Source organism: Cyprinus carpio, chromosome A11, assembly GCF_018340385.1.
Source record: "Cyprinus carpio isolate SPL01 chromosome A11, ASM1834038v1, whole genome shotgun sequence".
In the NCBI taxonomy this organism is placed as follows: Eukaryota; Metazoa; Chordata; class Actinopteri; order Cypriniformes; family Cyprinidae; genus Cyprinus; species Cyprinus carpio.
In genome coordinates, this window is record NC_056582.1 from 4,832,739 (window position 1) to 4,853,776 (window position 21,038).

A 21,038-nucleotide genomic window follows, 5' to 3' on the forward strand; every position below is an offset into this window, starting at 1 on the left:
TGTGTGCTTTTGAATATACATTGCTCTTTTATGAATGGTCTCTGCTCTCGCTCAGATATTACGTGTACACGCTCAAACGTTGTCCTCGCATCACTGAAGAACTGAAGAGGAGCTTTTTTATTTTTTTCTAATTCAGGTGAAGAGTAAGCTTTTCTCACTAAATGGAAGCAAGCTGAATATAGTCTTCCTTTTCTAGATATTTATTTTATTAATACTTGTTTTAGTTAAGTGCTTAAATTGTAAATATGCATTTATTAAATTATTTTATTTAGTGCATTTGTATTTTGTTGTTTTTGTATATAGTTATGCAATAAGAGAGTATCAACCAGGTTCCAGAAATAATCACTGAGGGTGCTTCGGAAATTAATGAGGGTGCTCCAGTCTTAATGCACATTATATTTTGTCCCATCTATTGCTATAGTTATCACCATGTCAAACACTGCTACTTCGAGAGCGAGTCCTGCATAAATATGCTGATGTCATTCCTGAAACTTTGCAATGTGTGTGTGTGGCCAAAGAAAAAAAGTTCTGTATTTTAAATTGACTGCCTAGAAAGCTCGCAAAGAGCACTCATAATAACCACTATAAAGCTGTCACTCTTTCATCTCACAAAGTTCTGTTACCAATGAATCTCACACTGTGCAATTAATATATTATTAACATCGTGTATGGGATGGCAAAACCTGACTAACCAGTGGACTGATCTCATTCCACAGCATCTGAAATGTTGTTATGGTCATCTGGAAATGCACGCGCAAAGTCTGCCATCAAAGTATTTCTGTATAATTGCCTCCCATGCGTTTCCAAACAGCATCATCCACCTCCGAAAGCAATGACCGCATTCATTGTTTCATCTGCTCGCTCTGAGGTGCCAGTAATTTATTATATATAAATGATTATATTCTCCTACTTTTCTTAGTGATTTATAGTGCAAGTTTATCTGGAAGTAACGGTTTTGTTCTCTTTGACTTGTTGGACGGAAACGATTCTTGTTCACAAATGTTTTATGCGATATTCCAGTTTTGCGATATTCTTCAAAAGGCTTAAAATGTCTTAAATTCAGATTCGATGGGCCTTAAATATTTTCGGTCCCAGTTCTGCAAAAGCTGTTTAAAATCACTTTACAGACAGATCACCCCCCCCCCCCCCCCCCAACCAGCTGACAGCCTCCTAGTTAGTTTAAAATGGGTTAATGCAAGTTTACTGAAAAATGGCTCTAGAATTTTACTTGCCCGACTAAACAAATAGCCTATTTAAAACTTAAGTGGCAAAAAATAACCAGTGAAGTATTAAAATGCAAGAATGATTCTTCTGATTTTATTACATTCAATGTAAACAGCAATTGATAATGGTCAGTGTATTTCTGGTATCAAGGTCGCGCTATTTAGGCTTGCACAGCCTGTTTATTTGTAAGACTTTTATGGAGAAATCAAATCAAATGAGTGTATGAAATGGGCAAAAGAGCTGAACGGAACACAAAGAAACTCACAGAAGAAACTACTGAGGTAAAATTTCAAAATTGTAAGTTTATTTTTATTTATTTATTTATAACATAGTTAAGCAACATACCATGACAAGGGAGTTAATTGCTGAATATTCTCACGATTGCAAATGTTACATTGATTTTAGTTCAGTAAACAAGTAGTCACGTAGTCATGTCATTGGGTTACTTACATAGACACAGTATTGACTGTTTTGTTCTGTTTCACCAACTAAAATAGTTCCAAACAAAGATCACAGCAGAAGTATAACACAATCTCCAAGCAACATGCAGCTGTGTTTTTGACTTAATGATTCAGTGAAAGGTTGAATGAATGAGTCACTACACTCACTCATTAAGTGACTTACCGCCACCTACTGGTGGGCTTAGTGTGTTTTAAAGGATGTACCCCCCCCCCCAAATATTTCCATTTTGTATATTCAAAATTGCATTTAAAACAATCTCATCACATTAATGCACTTGTAAGTGCAATGTAAATTAATTTGTTTGATAACAGACATAGTGTAAATTGAATCTATTGATCAATTGTAAGAATTTGACATGAAATATGATGCATACATTTAATAAGAAAAAATGTAAAAAAAAAATAAATAAATAAAATTGGCCCTTATAAAAGTAAATAACATCCTGAGGTTAATAAAAAAAATGCAGATAAATGTAAAAGCCGACAGAACAGATCAATACAGAGTATTGCTTCAGAATAAATTATTTACACCACCAGAAATCTTGATCTCAATCGCGAAATCCTTCCAGTGCACTGGAATGTTTGCTCCCTGAAAAATCCCACAATGCACCGCAAAAACTAGGGAGCATCGGTGCTCACTATGCTCCCTTACCGGAAATAACGTCACACATCTGAAGCGTGAAACATAAACCACACGAGTCAACTCGAAAAATATAAAGACACGCGATAGAAGTTTTGAAAAGACAAATAGTTTTTTAGTATATTTCAATATAAATATTGATTATAGTATATTGAATATTGATATAGATTGGTCCTGCTTGTTGACGTTCTACTTTGTTGTCCGTTGACGCTGTACGTAATCATGTCACTGGAATTCGAGTGATCGCTGTCCCAACGTGCACTGAGTCAGGGAACTTACCAGTGACCGAATTCGTGTACACACACTACTGATTCGTGAGCTCGGGAGCTAGGGAGCTGATTGAGACACACCCTTGGTTATGCGGTGCTTTTGTGGGGATATTTTGTATAGGATATTGTTTGCTGATATGACAAGTTTGCTGTATATCATAATAATATAAAGCATGTTTGACAGCAATATACACTCACCTAAAGGATTATTAGGAACACCATACTAATACTGTGTTTGACCCCCTTTCGCCTTCAGAACTGCCTTAATTCTACGTGGCATTGATTCAACAAGGTGCTGAAAGCATTCTTTAGAAATGTTGGCCCATATTGATAGGATAGCCTCTTGCAGTTGATGGAGATTTGTGGGATGCACATCCAGGGCACGAAGCTCCCGTTTCACCACATCCCAAAGATGTTCTATTGGGTTGAGATCTGGTGGCTGTGGGGGCCATTTTAGTACAGTGAACTCATTGTAATGTTCAAGAAAACAATTTGAAATGATTCGAGCTTTGTGACATGGTACATTATCCTGCTGGAAGTAGCCATCAGAGGAGGGGTACATGGTGGTCATAAAGGGATGGACATGGTCAGAAACAATGCTTAGGTAGGCCGTGGCATTTAAACAATGCCCACTTGGCACTAAGGGGCCTAAAGTGTGCCAAGAAAACACATCCCCCACACCATTACACCACCACCACCAGCCTGCACAGTGGTAACAAGGCATGATGGATCCATGTTCTCATTCTGTTTACGCCAAATTCTGACTCTACCATCTGAAGGTCTCAACAGAAATCGAGACTCATCAGACCAGGCAACATTTTTCCAGTCTTCAACTGTACAATTTTGGTGAGCTCGTGCAAATTGTAGCCTCTTTTTCCTATTTGTAGTGGAGATGAGTGGTACCCGGTGGGGTCTTCTGCTGTTGTAGCCCATCCGCCTCAAGGTTATGTGTGTTGTGGCTTCACAAATGCTTTGCTGCATACCTCAGTTGTAACGAGTGGTTATTTCAGTCAAAGTTGCTCTTCTATCAGCTTGAATCAGTCGGTCCATTATCCTCTGACCTCTAGCATCAACAAGGCATTTTCGCCCACAGGACCGACGCATACTGGATGTTTTTCCCTGTTCATACCATTCTTTGTAAACCCTAGAAATGGTTGTGCGTGAAAATCCCAGTTGCTGAGCAGATTGTGAAATACTCAGACCTGCCCGTCTGGCCCCAACAACCATGCCACACTCAAAATTACTTAAATCACCTTTCTTTCCCATTCTGACATTCAGTTTGGAGTTCAGGAGATTGTCTTGACCAGGAACACACCCCTAAATGCATTGAAGCAACTGCCATGTGATTGGTTGATTAGATATTTGCATTAATGAGAAATTGAACAGGTGTTCCTAATAATCCTTTAGGTGAGTGTATATATATATATATATATATATATATATATATATATAATATATGTATGTAAAATAATGTGTGATTTCCATCGGAGGTTTGGTCTTAAATTTCAGATAGGTGGTATTAAAAAGATCTGTAAACACTCTGATTTAGTCCTTGAATTTGAAGGTATTGGACCTGAAAAGTCCTTGAAAGGTCCTTGAATTTTAAGTTAACCAAGGTGTGGGAACCCCAAGGATGTAGTGTTGACTGTTATGATATCAACTGTATACAGTGAATTAATAATGACCCTAGAGATGTGATTTAGATTGCATTGACTGACCTCTGCCCTCTGACCTACTCAGGGATCCCATCGAGTGATGATGTCATACCCAACGGCCTCCTATGACCAGCTGGTGCGGCAGGTGGAGGATCTCCGTAAGGAGAACTCTCACCTGCGCCGTGAGCTTCAGGACAACTCACACCACCTGTCCAAGCTCGAGAATGAAACCTCTGACATGAAGGTGAGTGAAGCTCAGATTGTATCAAAATTATTAAAATGACAGCCTTGGATCAACAAGGAGGCCTGGGCCACCCAGTTATGATCATGGTCCATGAGCTGGAGTCAGGCCTGATACTAGATCTTTGATTCTGCTTAAACCTGTTAAAGCTGCTTCTAAAATAAAACAGAAACTGTTACACAAGCTCAGAATAATCTTTGGGAATGATGTTGGCCAAAACAGAATTGCAAAAATAATAATCAAGCCATTTCCAAAAGTTTCCACCAGGCTGATTTGCTATAAACTCTACACTTTTAAACAATTCTCTAAATCTGTGTTAGTGAGCACTTCTCCTTTGCCGAGATATGCCACACCTCACAGGTGTGGCATATCAAAATGCTGATTAGACAGCATGATTATTGCACAGGTGTGCCTTAGGCTAGGCACAATAAAAGGCCACTCTAAAATGTGAAGTTTTTCACACAGCACAATGCCACAGATGCCGCAAGTTTTGAGGGAGCATACAATTGGCATGCTGACTGCAGGAATGTCCCACAGAGCTGTTGCCCATAAATTGAATGTTCATTTCTCTACCATAAGCCATCTCCAAAGGCGTTTTAGAGAATTTGGCAGTACATCCAACCGGCCTCACAACCACAGACCACGTGAAACCACACCAGCCCAGGACCTCCACATACAGCATCTTCACCTACAAGATCATCTGAGACCAGTCACCCGGACTGCTGCTGCAACAATCGGTTTGCATAACCAAAGAATTTCTGCACAAACTGTCAGAAACCATCTCAGAGAAGCTCATCTGCATGCTCATTGTCCTCATCAGGGTCTCGACCTGACTGCAGTTTGTCGTCGTTACTGACTTGAGTGGGTCTGGCACTTTGGAGAGGTGTTCTCTTCACGGATGAATCTGGGTTTTCACTGTACAGGGCAGATGGCAGACAGCGTGTATGGCGTCATGTGGGTGAGCGGTTTGCTGATGTCAACATTGTGGATCGAATGGCCCATGGTGTCGGTGGGGTTATGGTATGGGCAGGCGTATGTTATGGACAATGAACACAGGTGCATTTTATTGAGGCATTTTGAATGCACAGAGATACCGTGATGAGATCCTGAGGCCCATTGTTGTGCCATTCATCCACGACCATCACCTCATGTTGCAGGATGATAATGCACGGCCCCACGTTGCAAGGATCTCTACACAATTCCTGGAAACTGAAAACATCCCAGTTCTTGCATGCCCAGCATAACTCACCGGACATGTCACCCATTGAGCATGTTTGGGATGCTCTGGATCGGCGTATACGACAGCGTGTTCCAGTTCCTGCCAACATCCAGCAACTTCGCACAGCCATTGAAGAGGAGTGGACCAACATTCCAAAGGCCACAATCAACAACCTATGCGAAGGAGATATGTTGCACTGCGTGAGGCAAATGGTTGTCACACCAGATACTGACTGGTTTCAGATCCCCTAATACAGTAAAACTGCACATTTTAGAGTGGGCTTTTATTGTGGCCAGCCTAAGGCACACCTTTGCAATAATCATGCTGTCTAATCAGTATCTTGATATACCACACCTGTGAGGTGGATGGATTATCTCGGCAAAGGAGAAGTGCTCACTAACACAGATTTAGACAGATTTGTGAACAATATTTAAGAGAAACAGGCCTTTTGTGTACATAGAAAAAGTCTTAGATCTTTGAGTTCAGCTGATGAAAAAAGGGGGCAAAAACAAAAGTGTTGTGTTTATAATTTTGTTCAGTATACATTAAGTTGACATGTTGAATTGCTCTAACAAAAATCAATGTTTTGAAAGCACCACAGATACTTTACACCAGGGGTCTCCAACCCTGCTCCTGGAGCAATACCATCCTGCAGATTTCCAACCACAATTAAACACCTAATCACCTAAACAACTAATCAAGGTGTTCAGGGTTACTTCAGAATTACAGACAGGTATATTGAAGTCTGCAGGACAGTAGCTCTTCAGGAGCAGGATTGTAGATTTGGAGGTTTACACTGTGAAACCTATGAAAGACTGAAATTGTTGCTTTACAAATAAAACTGGGATAGAAAGAAGTGTTGTAACCAAACACACACACACACAAAAACAGAGACACAAAATTTACAATCCAAAGGGTTCATTTCATCATTTAATTTTCTAGCCTGGGGTACAATTATTGGCTCTTTTGTGCTGCTATGCATTTAAAGGGGTGCTATTATGCTTTTTCACTTTTTCAACTTTCGTTAGTCTGTAATGTTGCTGTTTGAGCATAAAAAAAGATCCGCAAAGTTACAAAGCTCAAAGTCCAATTCAGAAGGAGATATTTTATTTAACAGTAATCACTTTTCAAAAACTAAAGCGAACAACTTGTTTGGACTACATTTTCCAGGATTTGTGATATCACAAATATTGACGAATGGGACGAGACCTGGTTGAGCTGCACTAGAGAAGACAACGAGTGTTATCGTTATGTCGGAGACACGCTAGTGTTCCCAAGACAAACAAGCTTTGAGTGATTACAATCATCTGGGTTTAAATCACTCTCAAATTGATTTGATTTTGACACAATATTTACACTGAAGCTCACACTATGGTAAGGGGCATGACATTTCCCAACCAGGTGCCGAGTGCTGCCGATCACAACACACACTGACCCAGCTAACCAATCAAAGCACATTTGGTATTTCAGAAAGCAGGCCTTCATTTGATATAGGAACTATTTGAGCCGCTCATACCAGACTGGGGAGAGAGGTGTTGTAATAATGTAAGATACGTGAAAAATAATGTCTTTTTCGAACAACCTAGTATGAGAGCCTGTTCTAGTCCCCCCTCAAAACACCTGCAAAGGTTTCCTGAGCCTTCAAAATGGTCTCTCAGTTTGGTTCACTAGGCTACACAATCAGGGGAAAGACTACTGATCTGACAGTTGTCCAGAAGACCATCATTGACACCCTTCACAAGGAGGGTAAACCACAAACATTCATTGCCAAAGAAGCTGGCTGTTCACAGAAAGCTGTATCCAAGCATGTTAACAGAAAGTTGAGTGGAAGGAAAAAGTGTGGAAGAAAAAGATGCACAACCAACCGAGATAACCGCACCCTTATGAGGATTGTCAAGCAAAATTGATTCAAGAATTTGAGTGAACTTTACAAGGAATGGACTGAGGCTGGGGTCAAGGCATCAAGAGCCACTACACACAGACGTGTCAAGGAATTTGGCTACAGTTGTCATATTCCTCTTGTTAAGCCACTCCTGAACCACAGACAACGTCAGATCGTCTTACTTGGGCTAAGGAGAAGAAGAACTGGAATGTTGCCAGTGGTCCAAAGTCCTCTTTTCAGATGAGAGCAAGTTTTGTGTTTCATTTGGAAACCAAGGTACTAGAGTCTGGAGGAAGGGTGGAGAAGCTCATAGCCCAAGTTGATTGAAGTCCAGTGTTAAGTTTCAACAGTCTGTGATGATTTAGGGTGCAATGTTATCTGCTGGTGTTGGGTCCATTGTGTTTTTTGAAAACCAAAGTCACTGCACCCGTTTACCAAGAAATTTTGCAGCACTTCATGCTTCCTTCTGCTGACCAGCTTTTTGAAGATGCTGATTTAATTTTCCAGCAGGATTTGGCACCTGCCCACACTGCCAAAAGCACCAAAAGTTGGTTAAATGACCATGGTGTTGGTGTGCTTGACTGGTCAGCAAACTCACCAGACCTGAACCCCATGGAGAATCTATAGGGTATTGTCAAGAGGAAAATGAGAAACAAAAGACCAAAAAATGCAGATGAGCTGAAGGCCACTGTCAAAGAAACCTGGGCTTCCATACCACCTCGGCAGTGCCACAAACTGATCACCTCCATGCCACGCCGAATTGATGCAGTAATTAAAGCAAAATGAGCCCCTACCAAGTACTGAGTGCATGTACAGTAAATGAACATACTTTCCAGAAGGCCAACAATTCACTAAAAATGTTTTTTTTTTTTTTTTTTTTTTTATTGGTCTTATGAAGTATTCTAATTTGTTGAGATTGGTGGGTTTTTGTTAAATGTGAGCCAAAATCATCACAATTAAAAGAACCAAAGACTTAAACTACTTCAGTCTGTGTGCACTGAATTTATTTAATACACGAGTTTCACAATTTGAGTTGAATTACTGAAATAAATGAACTTTTCCACGACATTCTAATTTATTGAGATGCACCTATATTATATTATATTACATCATTAAATAGATGGTCTTGTTTCTGAACACCAAACAGTCATTGTTAATGTGTAAATGTGGCCAGGCTTAGTTTAAATAAAGTGTCTTTTTGGGCTGTGGAGAAAATTTGAAACATTTAGTTTTCATAGACCAAGTTTTCATATGTATTTCAAAAGAGAGATAATAATAGATTATATGACCCCTCTATAACATTTACATTGTAAAAAAAAAAAAAAAAAATTCCTTTGAGCAGTGTGAAGGGTAGATCCCTGTGGTGAGGACTGAGTCTCCATTGCACCGGTTTGTCTCAGCCCTGACAAATGTCTGGAGATTTTAATGATGAATGTCCTAAGCTGAATGATGTTTGAGCACATTTTTAAATCACTGTTGCCCATTACAGCTCTCAGTTGAGCAGGGAAGGCAACCATTAGACCATGGAGCTAATTTTATTATTGACTCGGTGTCTTAAATTGTAGAATGTTTGATGTGTTACATGAGCTTGATGTCGGTTCAGCTTTCGAGTTCCAGTAAAATGGGAGTGTCTTTTTCCTGTTCATATTAAATGATTCTGCGCATGAAATCACAAAAACAAACATCTGAAGATGGCACTGAAATTCCTCAGATGAGGAAATACACTTAAAAGGTTGTGTGTAGGTTGAATAACACAGATTCGTGCCTGTTTTTGTCAGTTTAACTGCATGGAGACATTAATCCTACTGGGAATAAAACCCCTAAAGAGCTCATTAGGAATCAAGAGCTTTGTTCTGTCAATTTTAGTTTGACTTAGAGATAGTTACTAACTTCAAATGGTAACAGTTCCAATATTCATATATAATAATTCTACAAATGTTTGTTGTATTTACATACTTCAAAGTAATTATATATATATATATATATATATATATATATATATATATATATATATATCCAATATTCATTAAAATTATTTATTCTGTGGAACACAAAAGAAGATACTTTGATGTTTGCTGGAGTCCAACCAAAATTTGACCCCATTGACTTTCATTGTGCAGTATTAACCAAAAAACACTGAAATATTATTCAGAATATCATCTTTTGTGTTCCTTCAGAAAAAAAAGAAATGCATACAGGTTTAAAACAGCATGAAGGTGAGTAAATGAAGACAGGTTTTTGGGTGAACTATCCCTTTAACGATCCATTTTAAAAAAATACAGCTCATACTCTGAGGATTCTTGTATTTGTAGAGTGGAAATGCTCTAAGCCTTTCTCTACACAAAAAGCATCGATTGAAACTGATTCAGCAACTGTTTTCATGAGATTATAGGTGATCCATGGGTCATATTCAATATCCCATGATTCCACTGTGGCCCACATGCCCAGATGCTGAGTGTAATCCCTGCCAAATCTTTTTCACTCTCACAATCAGTTCTCCCCTCAAACCGAGCTGATGCATGCATTATAAAGATGAGGTCATCTGGTTTCTCTTTTTGCTTTGAAATGCATGAGTTCTGCATGCATGAGTTTTTTGCTAAACTGAACTCTACTGACAAGACTGTCGGCTGTTTATTTATTTATTCATTTTATTTATTTGTGTTGTTGCTGCTGTAATAGGAGGTTCTGAGGCAACTGCAGAGTAAACTGGAGCAGGAGGCCGGAACTCTTGCCTCTTCAGGCAGAACTGATGTGCTGGACCAGCTCAAAGGTACTGCAGGAAATCTGTCCACTTCTCTACATAGCTGTTGCCGTTCCTTTAACTGTGGCATTTAGCTTTTAATTGTAATATATTTATTTCTTAATCTTTAGTTATTTAATGATGTTTTTTGAAAAATTAACAAGATATTTTACACAAAATTTATATGATTAACTACCATAAAAATAACACTGAATTAAACAGGTATTGAGAATACCTTTATAGAATAGTTTATAGAATTCAGTCAAATTTAATTTGAAGTTTAAACAAGTCATACAAAAAAATCTTAAGTTACATGGCTTTGTTGAACACAGTGGATTTAATAACTGCTTCTTTGGGTTTATTTAACCTACACCAAACGTGTCCTGTAATTGCAGATCAGAACTGCACAACAGTCAAGAAATTTTGTAATATTCCTCTTTGCAAAAACTCAAAACTCTACTGAGGACATGCCACGGTATCTCAGCAAAGGTTTTTTTCTTCTATCATAGCCATTTTATTACTGATGAAAATTGCTTTTGTTATTTTTTAAAGCAACTTTATTTTTCTGGTTATGCATTGCAACTTAGCTGAAGATCAGATCAAATTTTATGATAATCCGATTCACATACCTTTCCCGGCAACTGTATGTATAACAACACCATAGTGACGTTGCTAGGATGGAAACAGAGAACTGGTTCTCATTTAGATTTACTGGCTACTGACAAAGATTTCACAAGTCATTTCCATTTTAGTTCATAAGCACTTGAATCGATTCAGTATCAGTTGGATATTCTGTATATCAGGTACAGTACATGTCAATTTTCTTAAGGAAAACAATCTCTCAACTAACGTTGTAACTATAAAGGGAACCCTGTCAGTTGGTACATTGCTGTAATATTAAAGGCTAGGTCCAAACCTTTAAATTAAATTGCTATTTATTTTTAGATATAATAATCAACAAACAAAAAATCTGTGTACAAACATTCAAACTGCACATAAGGCAGTTTGTATATCAACTTTTTAATCATATAATTTGGTTTTGCATTCTACAGTGTACAAAATATAAACTGTGGCTGTCATAAAAACGTTTTAATATTTAACATACATTAAATAAAGGAGACATCACTAAGTGAAGGTTAAGTAAAAATATAATATTGAATATTGTGCATATGTTATATTTATATTATGAATGGCAAAACATAAGGGGCAACTTGAGATAACCAGAGACCCTTGTGCAACAGCATTACGGTAGGCCCCCTACCCTAGAGTTTTTTTTTTTTTTTTTTACAGAACTGTTCTGCTTAAAATATGAAAATAAGTGAGTATGCAAATTCACTCTTTGCCAGAAGGTGGCGCTTGTGGAGCAGCAGAATTAAAGCATTTACATTAAACATTGTTATTACTGGCATTATACAGAGGTAATATGAAAAGAAAATGCCATGAAAACATTACTGGCCGAAATGTGTGTTTACAGGTATGATTTAAAAAAAAAAATTACACAAAATATTTATTATTCATCATTATTAGATCGAAACTATAACTTGGCAAATTGGCATAAATGTGGGCTATTTGGTGGTTGCTAACTGCTTCTTTACTAGTGCATTCTGCTCACAGTATATCGGTGGAACATACAAACTGTGTGTACAAAACCTAAACTGAACTATTCACTACATATACTGCAAGCAGGGCATCGCTGAATATGGGTGTGTGAGTTTGTTTACAGAATGCTGCAAACACCCATATATACAACTAATTATTCGAAAAATAAAAAATAATTTACCTGCAGCCAGTAGGCCCCTCCCAAGTGTAGGTCCCTGGGCTTCAGCCCGTTAAAGCCCATGCGTTAATGCGCCCTTCGTTATGTCACATTGTTTACAAGTTGTTTTAATGCCATCTTTTACTCTGGCTTTTATTGTTTGAAGTGTTTATTAGAAAATTGCTAATAGAATTTGAAAGTAGCAAAGCTTACTGTGATTTTTGGGATAGCAGGCACGCTATAAATAAGTTTTAGTAAAATTATGTTCACGCATTACCAGGAAACAGCATAGACTTAAAGATCAGTCTTTGGATTTAAGAATTGTTATTGGTTAATCAAAATGAAGAACGATTAAAATTAATGAATCAACCAATTGTCAACAAAAGAAATTAAAGAGTCTATAAAAGACCTAAAAATAATAAAATCTTTGACTTTCATTGTTTTTCTAGAGCTACATATGGACTTGACCAACTACTACGAGCTCAAGTACCAGCCTCACAACCTGCGTGTGTTTCCAGAGACGATGGCTAGCCAGGTAGGAGACGGTGAAGAGAGACTGAGCATCGGCAGAGCCAGGAGTCCCGTCTGTCCACCGTCCCGCCAGTCCTCATCTGCATCTGGAGAGGGCACAGCCGTGCACCCTCATCAGGTGACTGGAGAGGGCCGTGTCACTGCCCAGCACTTAGAGGATCTCTGTAAAGAGAGGTGAGATCATCACATCAAAAACTCTAATCAGCTGTCTCATTTTCCCTTAGAGGGTTTGTCCTCTTTAATAACCAGTGGCCTTTAGTTTAGGTAACATCCATGAACCATAATTACTTTCTATTGCTAGTCAAAATTGTAAATTTGAAATTCATACAACTTAAAGATATTTTATTATATGCATTTCTTAACATTTTGTTATGGAAAAAAAAATGCAACAGAACAAAGAATAATAATAATAATAATAAAAGAATAAATAAATGCATATACACATCAACTAAATGGTGTTCTTTTAAGCATCCTATTCATGAAGGAATGCTAAATATATATATATATATATATATATATATATATATATATATATATATAATATATATATATATATATATATATATTTATATATATATATATACAGGGGGTGCACATAAGTGGTCCGCAGGTCCGCATGCGCAACCAAAATAAAAAATGCGCTATATTCGTTAAATAAGTTCTGACATCGCATTTGCGTACCGACATGGTTGACAGCTGTTAATACACAATTACCATTTTAGACTGACAAACTGTATAAGATTTCTTTTCAAACTGAAAGCATGAATCTAGGCTATCCCATGCCTTTTTCAAAGCACTATACAAAACTGTGACATTCATTCACTGACACTCTTTAATCAGCACAGCAGCGCTAAATCCGGAAGTGCGTAAACTTACTTGCCAGCAACCCGCCAAAATAAAAGCCTGCTGATTTTAAGTTTGAAAATGATGAAAACGATTTTATATATTTATTTTTAGACTCTTATCCAAAGCGACTTACAATTGGGGAATATTTAAAGCGATTCTTCTTAAAGAGGCAAACAAAGAAAGTAGTAGTAAATATTAGCATTTTATTTTTAAGTTTACTATAAAATAACTGTATTTGTATTTAATACTAGGCCTACCTTTTATCTTTAATAATATTATTACACATTATTATTTAGTTTATTATTTTAAAAAAACCTGAAGTACTAAATAATAAAGTGCAATAATATTATAACTTTTATTAATACATTTTGTATAGTTATATTTAATGGGTCATGCTATATGCAGTGTGAGGACCAAACCAAATCTCCAGGTTCTCTTATGAGAACCAGGCTGAAAAAATTATTTGCACCCCTGTATATATATCGTTTCCAAAAAAATTATTAAGCATCACAACCATTTTCAACCCTTATAATAATAAGAAATTGTACTTAAGTACAGAGAAATTATGATTTCTGAAAGATCATGTGACACTGAAGACTGAAGTAACGATGCTAAAAATTCAGCCATCACAGAAATAAATTAAATTTTAAAATATATTAAAATAGAAAACTGTTGTTTTAAATTGTAATTTCACAATATTATTGTTTTTATTGTATTTTTGATTTTACTGTATTTTGATTTGAATAAAAACCTTAATTTTAACATAAGAGACTTCTTTCAAAAACATTAATAAATCTATTAATAAATAATACATTAATAATTAATGCATATATTTATAAATAATCAATCAAAACAGACCCCAAACTTTTGAATAGTAGTATGTGTATTAACAAGTATTCTACATACCAAGGAATAAATATGCATAATCAGTGATTATTCAAAATTTGTCACAACAAAAGGAACAATAAAACTCCTTAGTAATAAAAATATGTAATAAAAAATTCAATTCAGTTAAACTATTTGAACATACTGTGGTCTGTGGCCAATTCTATTTAAATTGACACTCACAAAAGTGATCTGCCCAACGCTGACTTAGTGCAGTAATTTCAGGTTTCAGAAGTGTGTTTGTGTGTTTTAGGTCCATGTTGCTGAGTGAAATAGAGAAAGAGGAGAGAGAGCGGCGGTGGTATTACTCACAGCTGCAAGGCTTGTCTCAGAGACTGGCTGAACTGCCGCGGCTTGATACGGTAAGCAGCCTTCCACCCCAATTACTCACTGACGGGACTGTGTGCATCTGTAGCCAAAAATGAGGTCACCTGGTTTTACTGCTAATGGCCACAGATTGTCCTAAACCTAGATTTTTTGAATCAGGTAATGCCCTTGTTTAGTTTGATTCTTAAAGAAATATTTCAGCCAAAAATGAAAATTCTGTCATTATTTACTAATAGAATGTTGTTCCAAACCTATGAATTATTATTTATTTTTTTTATTTTTTTGCATTGAATCCATACAAAAAGCATGTTGTTTAAATATGTTTTTATGGAATGGTTTGTTCAGTCTGTAAGTCTTTTTCATGTCTCTAGAGGTTTGATCTTTATTTGAATGGTAAAAACAATAGTATGCATGCAGTACAAATGATATCTGGGCATTTTTCTGTGCTTCACAGTTCTCCATACAGGTGGATTTTATTCGTCAGCAGCTGGAGTTTGAAGCTCAACAACTGCGCTCTGTGATGGAGGAACGTTTCGGCACCAGTGACGAGATGGTTCAGAGAACACAAGTAAGAGCAGATTATAGATTTAAGACCACGTTTTCATCAACAAAGATCCAGTTGTAAATCCAGCTTAAATGTCACGTGTCAGTCACAAACGCGTCATGCTTTTGTCAACACTTGACCTGAACCACAATACTACCACTCAAACATCCAGCACAGCTTACATTGTGTTTTGGATGCTGGTGTTCCCAACCAGGCTTTTTAACTACCCTTACAAAGAAGACATCCTTAGTCAATCAGCCAAGGTTTGATGAACTGCATTGCTAAACTGAGCTTTTTAGCAGAGATAATAGATCTGTATGATAAAATGGTGTATGATAATGTTCTCTGAAAGTATGCATTCAAATGTTCATATGAATATGAATTACTGTGCATGTTTCAGATCCGTGTTGCTCGATTGGAGCAGCTGGAGAAAGAGCTTCAGGAGGCCCAGAGCTCGCGTGGTCCTCAAGAGAAGAGTGCTCTGCCAGAGACTCAGGTGACACATACACCCCTGTCCTCCATCTGAGCCTGAATCATAAAATTTAACTGTGATGCTCGCAATAATAACAAATAATAAAAAGTCTTAAAACGTTTAAATAAGTGAAACAGTTTCATTTTAAAACATTATTAATATTTAAAACCATTTTGTCTACTAAATCAAAGTTGAGTTTATGAAGAATAACCGACATGCAACCATAAAACAATGTCCAAGGCAGGGTTGCCAGGTTTTACATAAAATTTTGCATTTTAGGGGATAAATATCATGTTATTGGGGTCGCTTCAACCCCGGACATGAAAAACAACCTACCACAGTGTTAAAGAAGCCCAATTCTGCAGGAAAACCGCAGACTTGGCAACACTGGTCCAAGGATAAAATATCAGACTACTTGATTAATAATTAATTCTGAGAAAGCTATAAAAATCTATATCATATATAAAATTAAAAAAATATATATATTTTTATATTATAATAACACATAAAACAAAAACAACAAAAATCAAAAAAATATTTCTCTTTCACAATATTCTACAAAATAATTTTTAAAATACTACTACTGCCACTACTAAGAATAATAATAATAATTTGTAGTGTATAATAGTTTAGTAAAGACAAGAACATCACAATGTTACAAAATAAGTTATTTTTCTCTCAGTAGTGGCATATTCTCAGAACAATTAATAGATACTGTAATCTCTTAAGGGTTTGCATTGCCGGGGCAACACAAAACCACAGAGGACATTGTTGACTGAACCAGCCTGCTGGAAAAGTCACATTAAAAATGTGATATTTATGGCTCAGGTCATGGATGGAGGTTGTAAATGGGAATTACCGTATACGTTATATAACAGAGCTAAAAGTAAAGTTGATTTTGCATTGCTAGCAGTTGCTTATTTTAATTAAAAACATGATAAATTGTAATCATCATTAATTAGTCTTACATTTATGCATTTAGCAGACACTTTTATCCAAAGCAACTTACAGTGCATTCAGGCTAACATTTTTTACCTAACATGTGTTCCCTGGGAAAACAAACAACAACCTTCACCACTAACAAAAAAATGCTCTACTACTGAGCAACAGGAACACTTAAGCAATGAATCCAAAGTGTATGTGGTTTCCACTATAGTGTAGCATAAATACTCTGTTACATGAAACTGTATATTAAATATTTATTGTAATTTTATTTTAGTGTAATTCAGTGTTTTACTTATGGAACGCAGGAGAATCAGAAGCGTTATTCTACTAGGATTTGTTTTGCACTGCACAGCTTCACGTCCACCCAGTCTCACCTGGCACTCTCTCACAGCACAGGCTGGCACTCATTGTTGCTAAGCAGAAAATAGGGCATGCCCGCACAAGCTGCCTCCTATTGGCTGCTCAGTAACTGGGAAGTTGTTATTTTGAAGCATAGCTCTCTGAGACTAAGGGATTCCCATCACAGCGCAGATTCTGTCTGCTCGACACTGTTTCAGACTGACAGTAAGCTCTTCAAACCTACTGTTTAATAAGGCTGAGACATCTGAAATGAAAATATCAGGATATGATTAAACCTGCAGTACAAGTTGCCATTTAATTTATATGCAGGAAGTAAAGCTTTAGATTTTGGGACCGTCACTGGACTCTTCAACTCATTTTGCATTATTACTATTTGGCACATTTTGAGATAATATTAAAGTCATCAAAACTATGAAATTAAGTGGAAGTATGTGAAAGTATGCTGTAACCAAAACAGTTCAGCAAATCAAACTTATATGCTAACAACAATATTAATAATATTATTTTATGTTCATTAAAGTAAGCACCTTTTGTCTCGACTACAACTCTGGACTTTCTTAACCAATATACTTTTTAAACAGTACTGATGGAGTTCACATGTATGTTTGACATTCAGTTGTTGCTTTTCCTTCAATGTCCAGTCCAACATTAAATAATAAAAATTAATTCAAATGTTTTTGTAAATAAATTCACGTTCACAATTAATGTGTGTATACAAGACCATTTAGGTCAAATGTTTTAAATAAATTGGATAGTACTTATTGAGCTCTTAAAATTGTCAAAATTATATGCTAAAGACTCTAGAATTCCTTTCAAGTAACTTTCTTGTAATTTAGTTGTCCAGAGATCGAATTTATAGCTGATGCCAAATGTTGCCATAGTGATGGGTTTGGGCATGGAAGAATGAATCAAGTACTTTGGCTCTGGTGCTGATTCACTCTCCATATACAAATGTTGTGCACATGCTCAGTCAAACAGAAACAGATTTTAAACAGAAAAATAGTCTACAAATCAATGGCTTCAAGGGGTATTTGGGCAGTAAGTTAGAATTAAAATATATGAATATCATAGCACTGGGTACACAATATTAAACCAAGCTACATATGGAAACAAATGATGCTGATGGTTTTTAAGCTGGTTCTAAATGGTGTTAAGGCGATGCTATTAAGTTTCTCTGTTTTCAGGACACTTCAGGTTTGACAGCCGCTGAGTGTCTTCATTTCTCATTATTTTGAAGAATATATACACTCTGATTATGTGTGGATCAGTCTAAATACAGCACAGATTTACAGTACTTTGGTTTTTTAATAAATATTAATGTGTTAAGTCAATATACATATATACAATATACATAATAAACCATACCCTCTGTGTCCACAGAGCACCGAGTGCCTCTCCAAAGCATCTGTGCCTGACATGGAAACCGCAAATGCTGGTACTTTGGAGGCCCCTGGAGAAGCAGGGAGCAAAGTAAGACCATTGCCATACAGATCATGTTAGAATTTAATTCTATACTAAGGGGCAATATTTGTCTTTCTGTAAACACATCAGTCTATCTATTTGTACTTCATAATATATTTTAATAAATACATTAAAATAAATTTGAACAATTATGGTTGCCTGTACAGCACTGTGTGTTAGTCCTGTGATGGACTGACCATCTGCCCAGGATATTTCCTCCTTTTGGGCAGAGATGCTGAGATATGTGCCAGCATCTCTTCAACCTTACATAAAAAAAGCAGTTGGGAGAACAAATTGATGGCTTCCTTTAAAATCAATATCATATAAAAATAAATGAATAAAAAATCTTGCTGTAAATAATACACAAAATATCCTAAATTAACCTAAATATCTATATAACTGTTCAGTCCCTTTGTTAAATTTACTATATTTTAACACAACATTGGATGTTCAGTCATTGGCATTTAACTTCTGACCTTCTGTGCAGTATTCATATAGTTTTTTTTTTTTTTTTTTTTGAACATGCATTAATCAAAAACAATAGTTCAATAATGAACTCTAAGACAGTACAGTGTATGTCAGCTATAGTTATATTGTGTTTGTGTTGCAGGTGGAAATGGTGTTTTGGCTGCTGTCCATGCTGGCCTCTAGAGATCGAGAGGAGATGTCCCGCACTCTCCTGGCAATGTCAAGCTCACAGGAAAGCTGCATTGCCATGCGCAAGTCTGGATGCGTCCCACTGCTTGTGCAAATACTACATGAGGGTGGCACTGGGGAGGCAGCTGGGACAGGAGGCTATAGTCGAGAAGCCCGTTCCAGAGCCAGTGCTGCCCTGCACAACATTGTGTACTCACAGCCAGATGAGGGCCAAGCACGACGCGAGATGAGAGTTCTTCATGTGCTAGAGCAGATCCGCTCACACTGTGAGAATGGCTGGGACTGGATTGAGAACCATTTAAGTATCCCCTCATCGGGTGGTGCCAAAACCACAGGTGAGCCCTGGTTAAGTTATAGTCAGTGTGCTATATACTGTGAGACTTGCCATTCATTTGTTATGAATAATCATATTCTTTGGTTTGTGTACATGTCAAGTTCCAAACAAAAAGACAGTTTATGCATGTAAGTTACAAGTAGTGTAGCACTTTACTTATAAGTATCAGAGTACTTTCTTATAAGTACTTACTTTAAGTATCAGATGAACTAGAGTGGTTCTATATTGTGATTTTGATTTTTGTTTTTTTAATTTATTAATTAAAATATATTTTGCTGATTTTCTGAAAAAAAAATATTGTCATACATACTGTTCCCATAACATAAAATGATTCATATAAGTATACATTTACTTTGATATCCACAGAAATACCTGAGCCAGTGGATCCCCAAATGTGCCAGGCCTTGTGTGCAATAATGAAGCTATCTTTTGAGGAAGAGTACCGCAGGGCAATGAATGAACTAGGTACATGAATACAGTGTCTCTAAAAAGACCAAAAAGCAATAGAGTGTATGCTGTGGTTGTAAATAAGCACATTTACAGTGAGGTAAAAACAAAGTGAAGAAGCTTATTTATGCATCTTTTAGGGGGGCTGCAAGCCATTGCGGAGCTAATGCAGCTGGATCAAGAAATGTATGGTATGCACAATGAGCCAATCAATATGGCCCTCCGGCGTTACGCAGGAATGGCACTCACTAATCTTACATATGGAGATGTTGTAAATAAGGTAAATTTTCAAATTATTGCATACAAGTGTGGAATCACATAAAAATGAAAAATATTGCGTTGTTAAACAACATTTTTATTTGTACAGTCATCTCATTTCTTTATAATAACTTAAACAGTGACATTGACAGAATGCTCTTTATCAACTTTACCAGGCTACTCTTTGCTCAAAGAGAAACTGTCTTCAAGCCATTGTTGCACAGCTTGCATCTGATAGCGAGGAATTACAGCAGGTACATAAGCTACTTTTCCATAGAGCAAAGCATCACTCCTTTATGAACTTTTAGTATGACAAATATTATGCAACAGCTCATTTTATTGGTATTTTTGCTACTGTGATTTGTAATTATTTGGCCCACAACAGCTCTGCGATTTGTCATTTGTCATTGCTTTTAGGTAGTGTCAAGTATACTGAGAAACTTGTCATGGCGTGCTGATATCAACAGCAAGAGGGCTTTGAGAGATGTCGGCAGTGTGTCAGCACTTATGACTTGTGCACTGCAGGCTACAAAGGTACAATCAAACATTTCTATGATATCCATTTCTTACATACACTAAATCTGAATATGAGTGATTTAGCCATTAAATTGGTGACATTTGTGCTCCAATACCACTCAGTAATTTTTTATGGTCTGGTCTTCCCCATAGGAATCCACTTTAAAGAGTGTGCTCAGTGCACTGTGGAACCTGTCAGCACACAGCACTGAGAATAAGGTGGCAATTTGCTCTGTTGATGGTTCTCTTGGCTTTTTGGTTAGCACTTTGACTTATCGTTGCCAAACAAACTCACTGGCCATTATTGAGAGTGGTGGAGGTATCCTGCGTAATGTGTCCAGCCTTATTGCTACTCGAGATGATTACAG

General features: G+C 36.8%; 1 protein-coding gene across 1 annotated transcript in view; it reads left to right on the forward strand.

Annotated features, from left to right (window-relative positions):
- Window positions 1-21,038, forward strand: part of apc2 (APC regulator of WNT signaling pathway 2) — a 40,935-nt gene that overhangs the window by 12,640 nt on the left and 7,257 nt on the right. Inside the window, exons 2-14 of the mRNA XM_042766004.1 lie at window positions 4,335-4,493; window positions 10,271-10,361; window positions 12,537-12,792; window positions 14,603-14,711; window positions 15,131-15,244; window positions 15,621-15,716; window positions 18,378-18,467; window positions 19,069-19,450; window positions 19,816-19,914; window positions 20,037-20,176; window positions 20,331-20,408; window positions 20,572-20,688; window positions 20,824-21,038. Of these exons, the coding sequence (XP_042621938.1) occupies window positions 4,350-4,493; window positions 10,271-10,361; window positions 12,537-12,792; window positions 14,603-14,711; window positions 15,131-15,244; window positions 15,621-15,716; window positions 18,378-18,467; window positions 19,069-19,450; window positions 19,816-19,914; window positions 20,037-20,176; window positions 20,331-20,408; window positions 20,572-20,688; window positions 20,824-21,038 (1,931 nt within the window). The 5' untranslated portion in view covers window positions 4,335-4,349. The remainder of the gene's footprint in view (window positions 1-4,334; window positions 4,494-10,270; window positions 10,362-12,536; window positions 12,793-14,602; window positions 14,712-15,130; window positions 15,245-15,620; window positions 15,717-18,377; window positions 18,468-19,068; window positions 19,451-19,815; window positions 19,915-20,036; window positions 20,177-20,330; window positions 20,409-20,571; window positions 20,689-20,823) is intronic.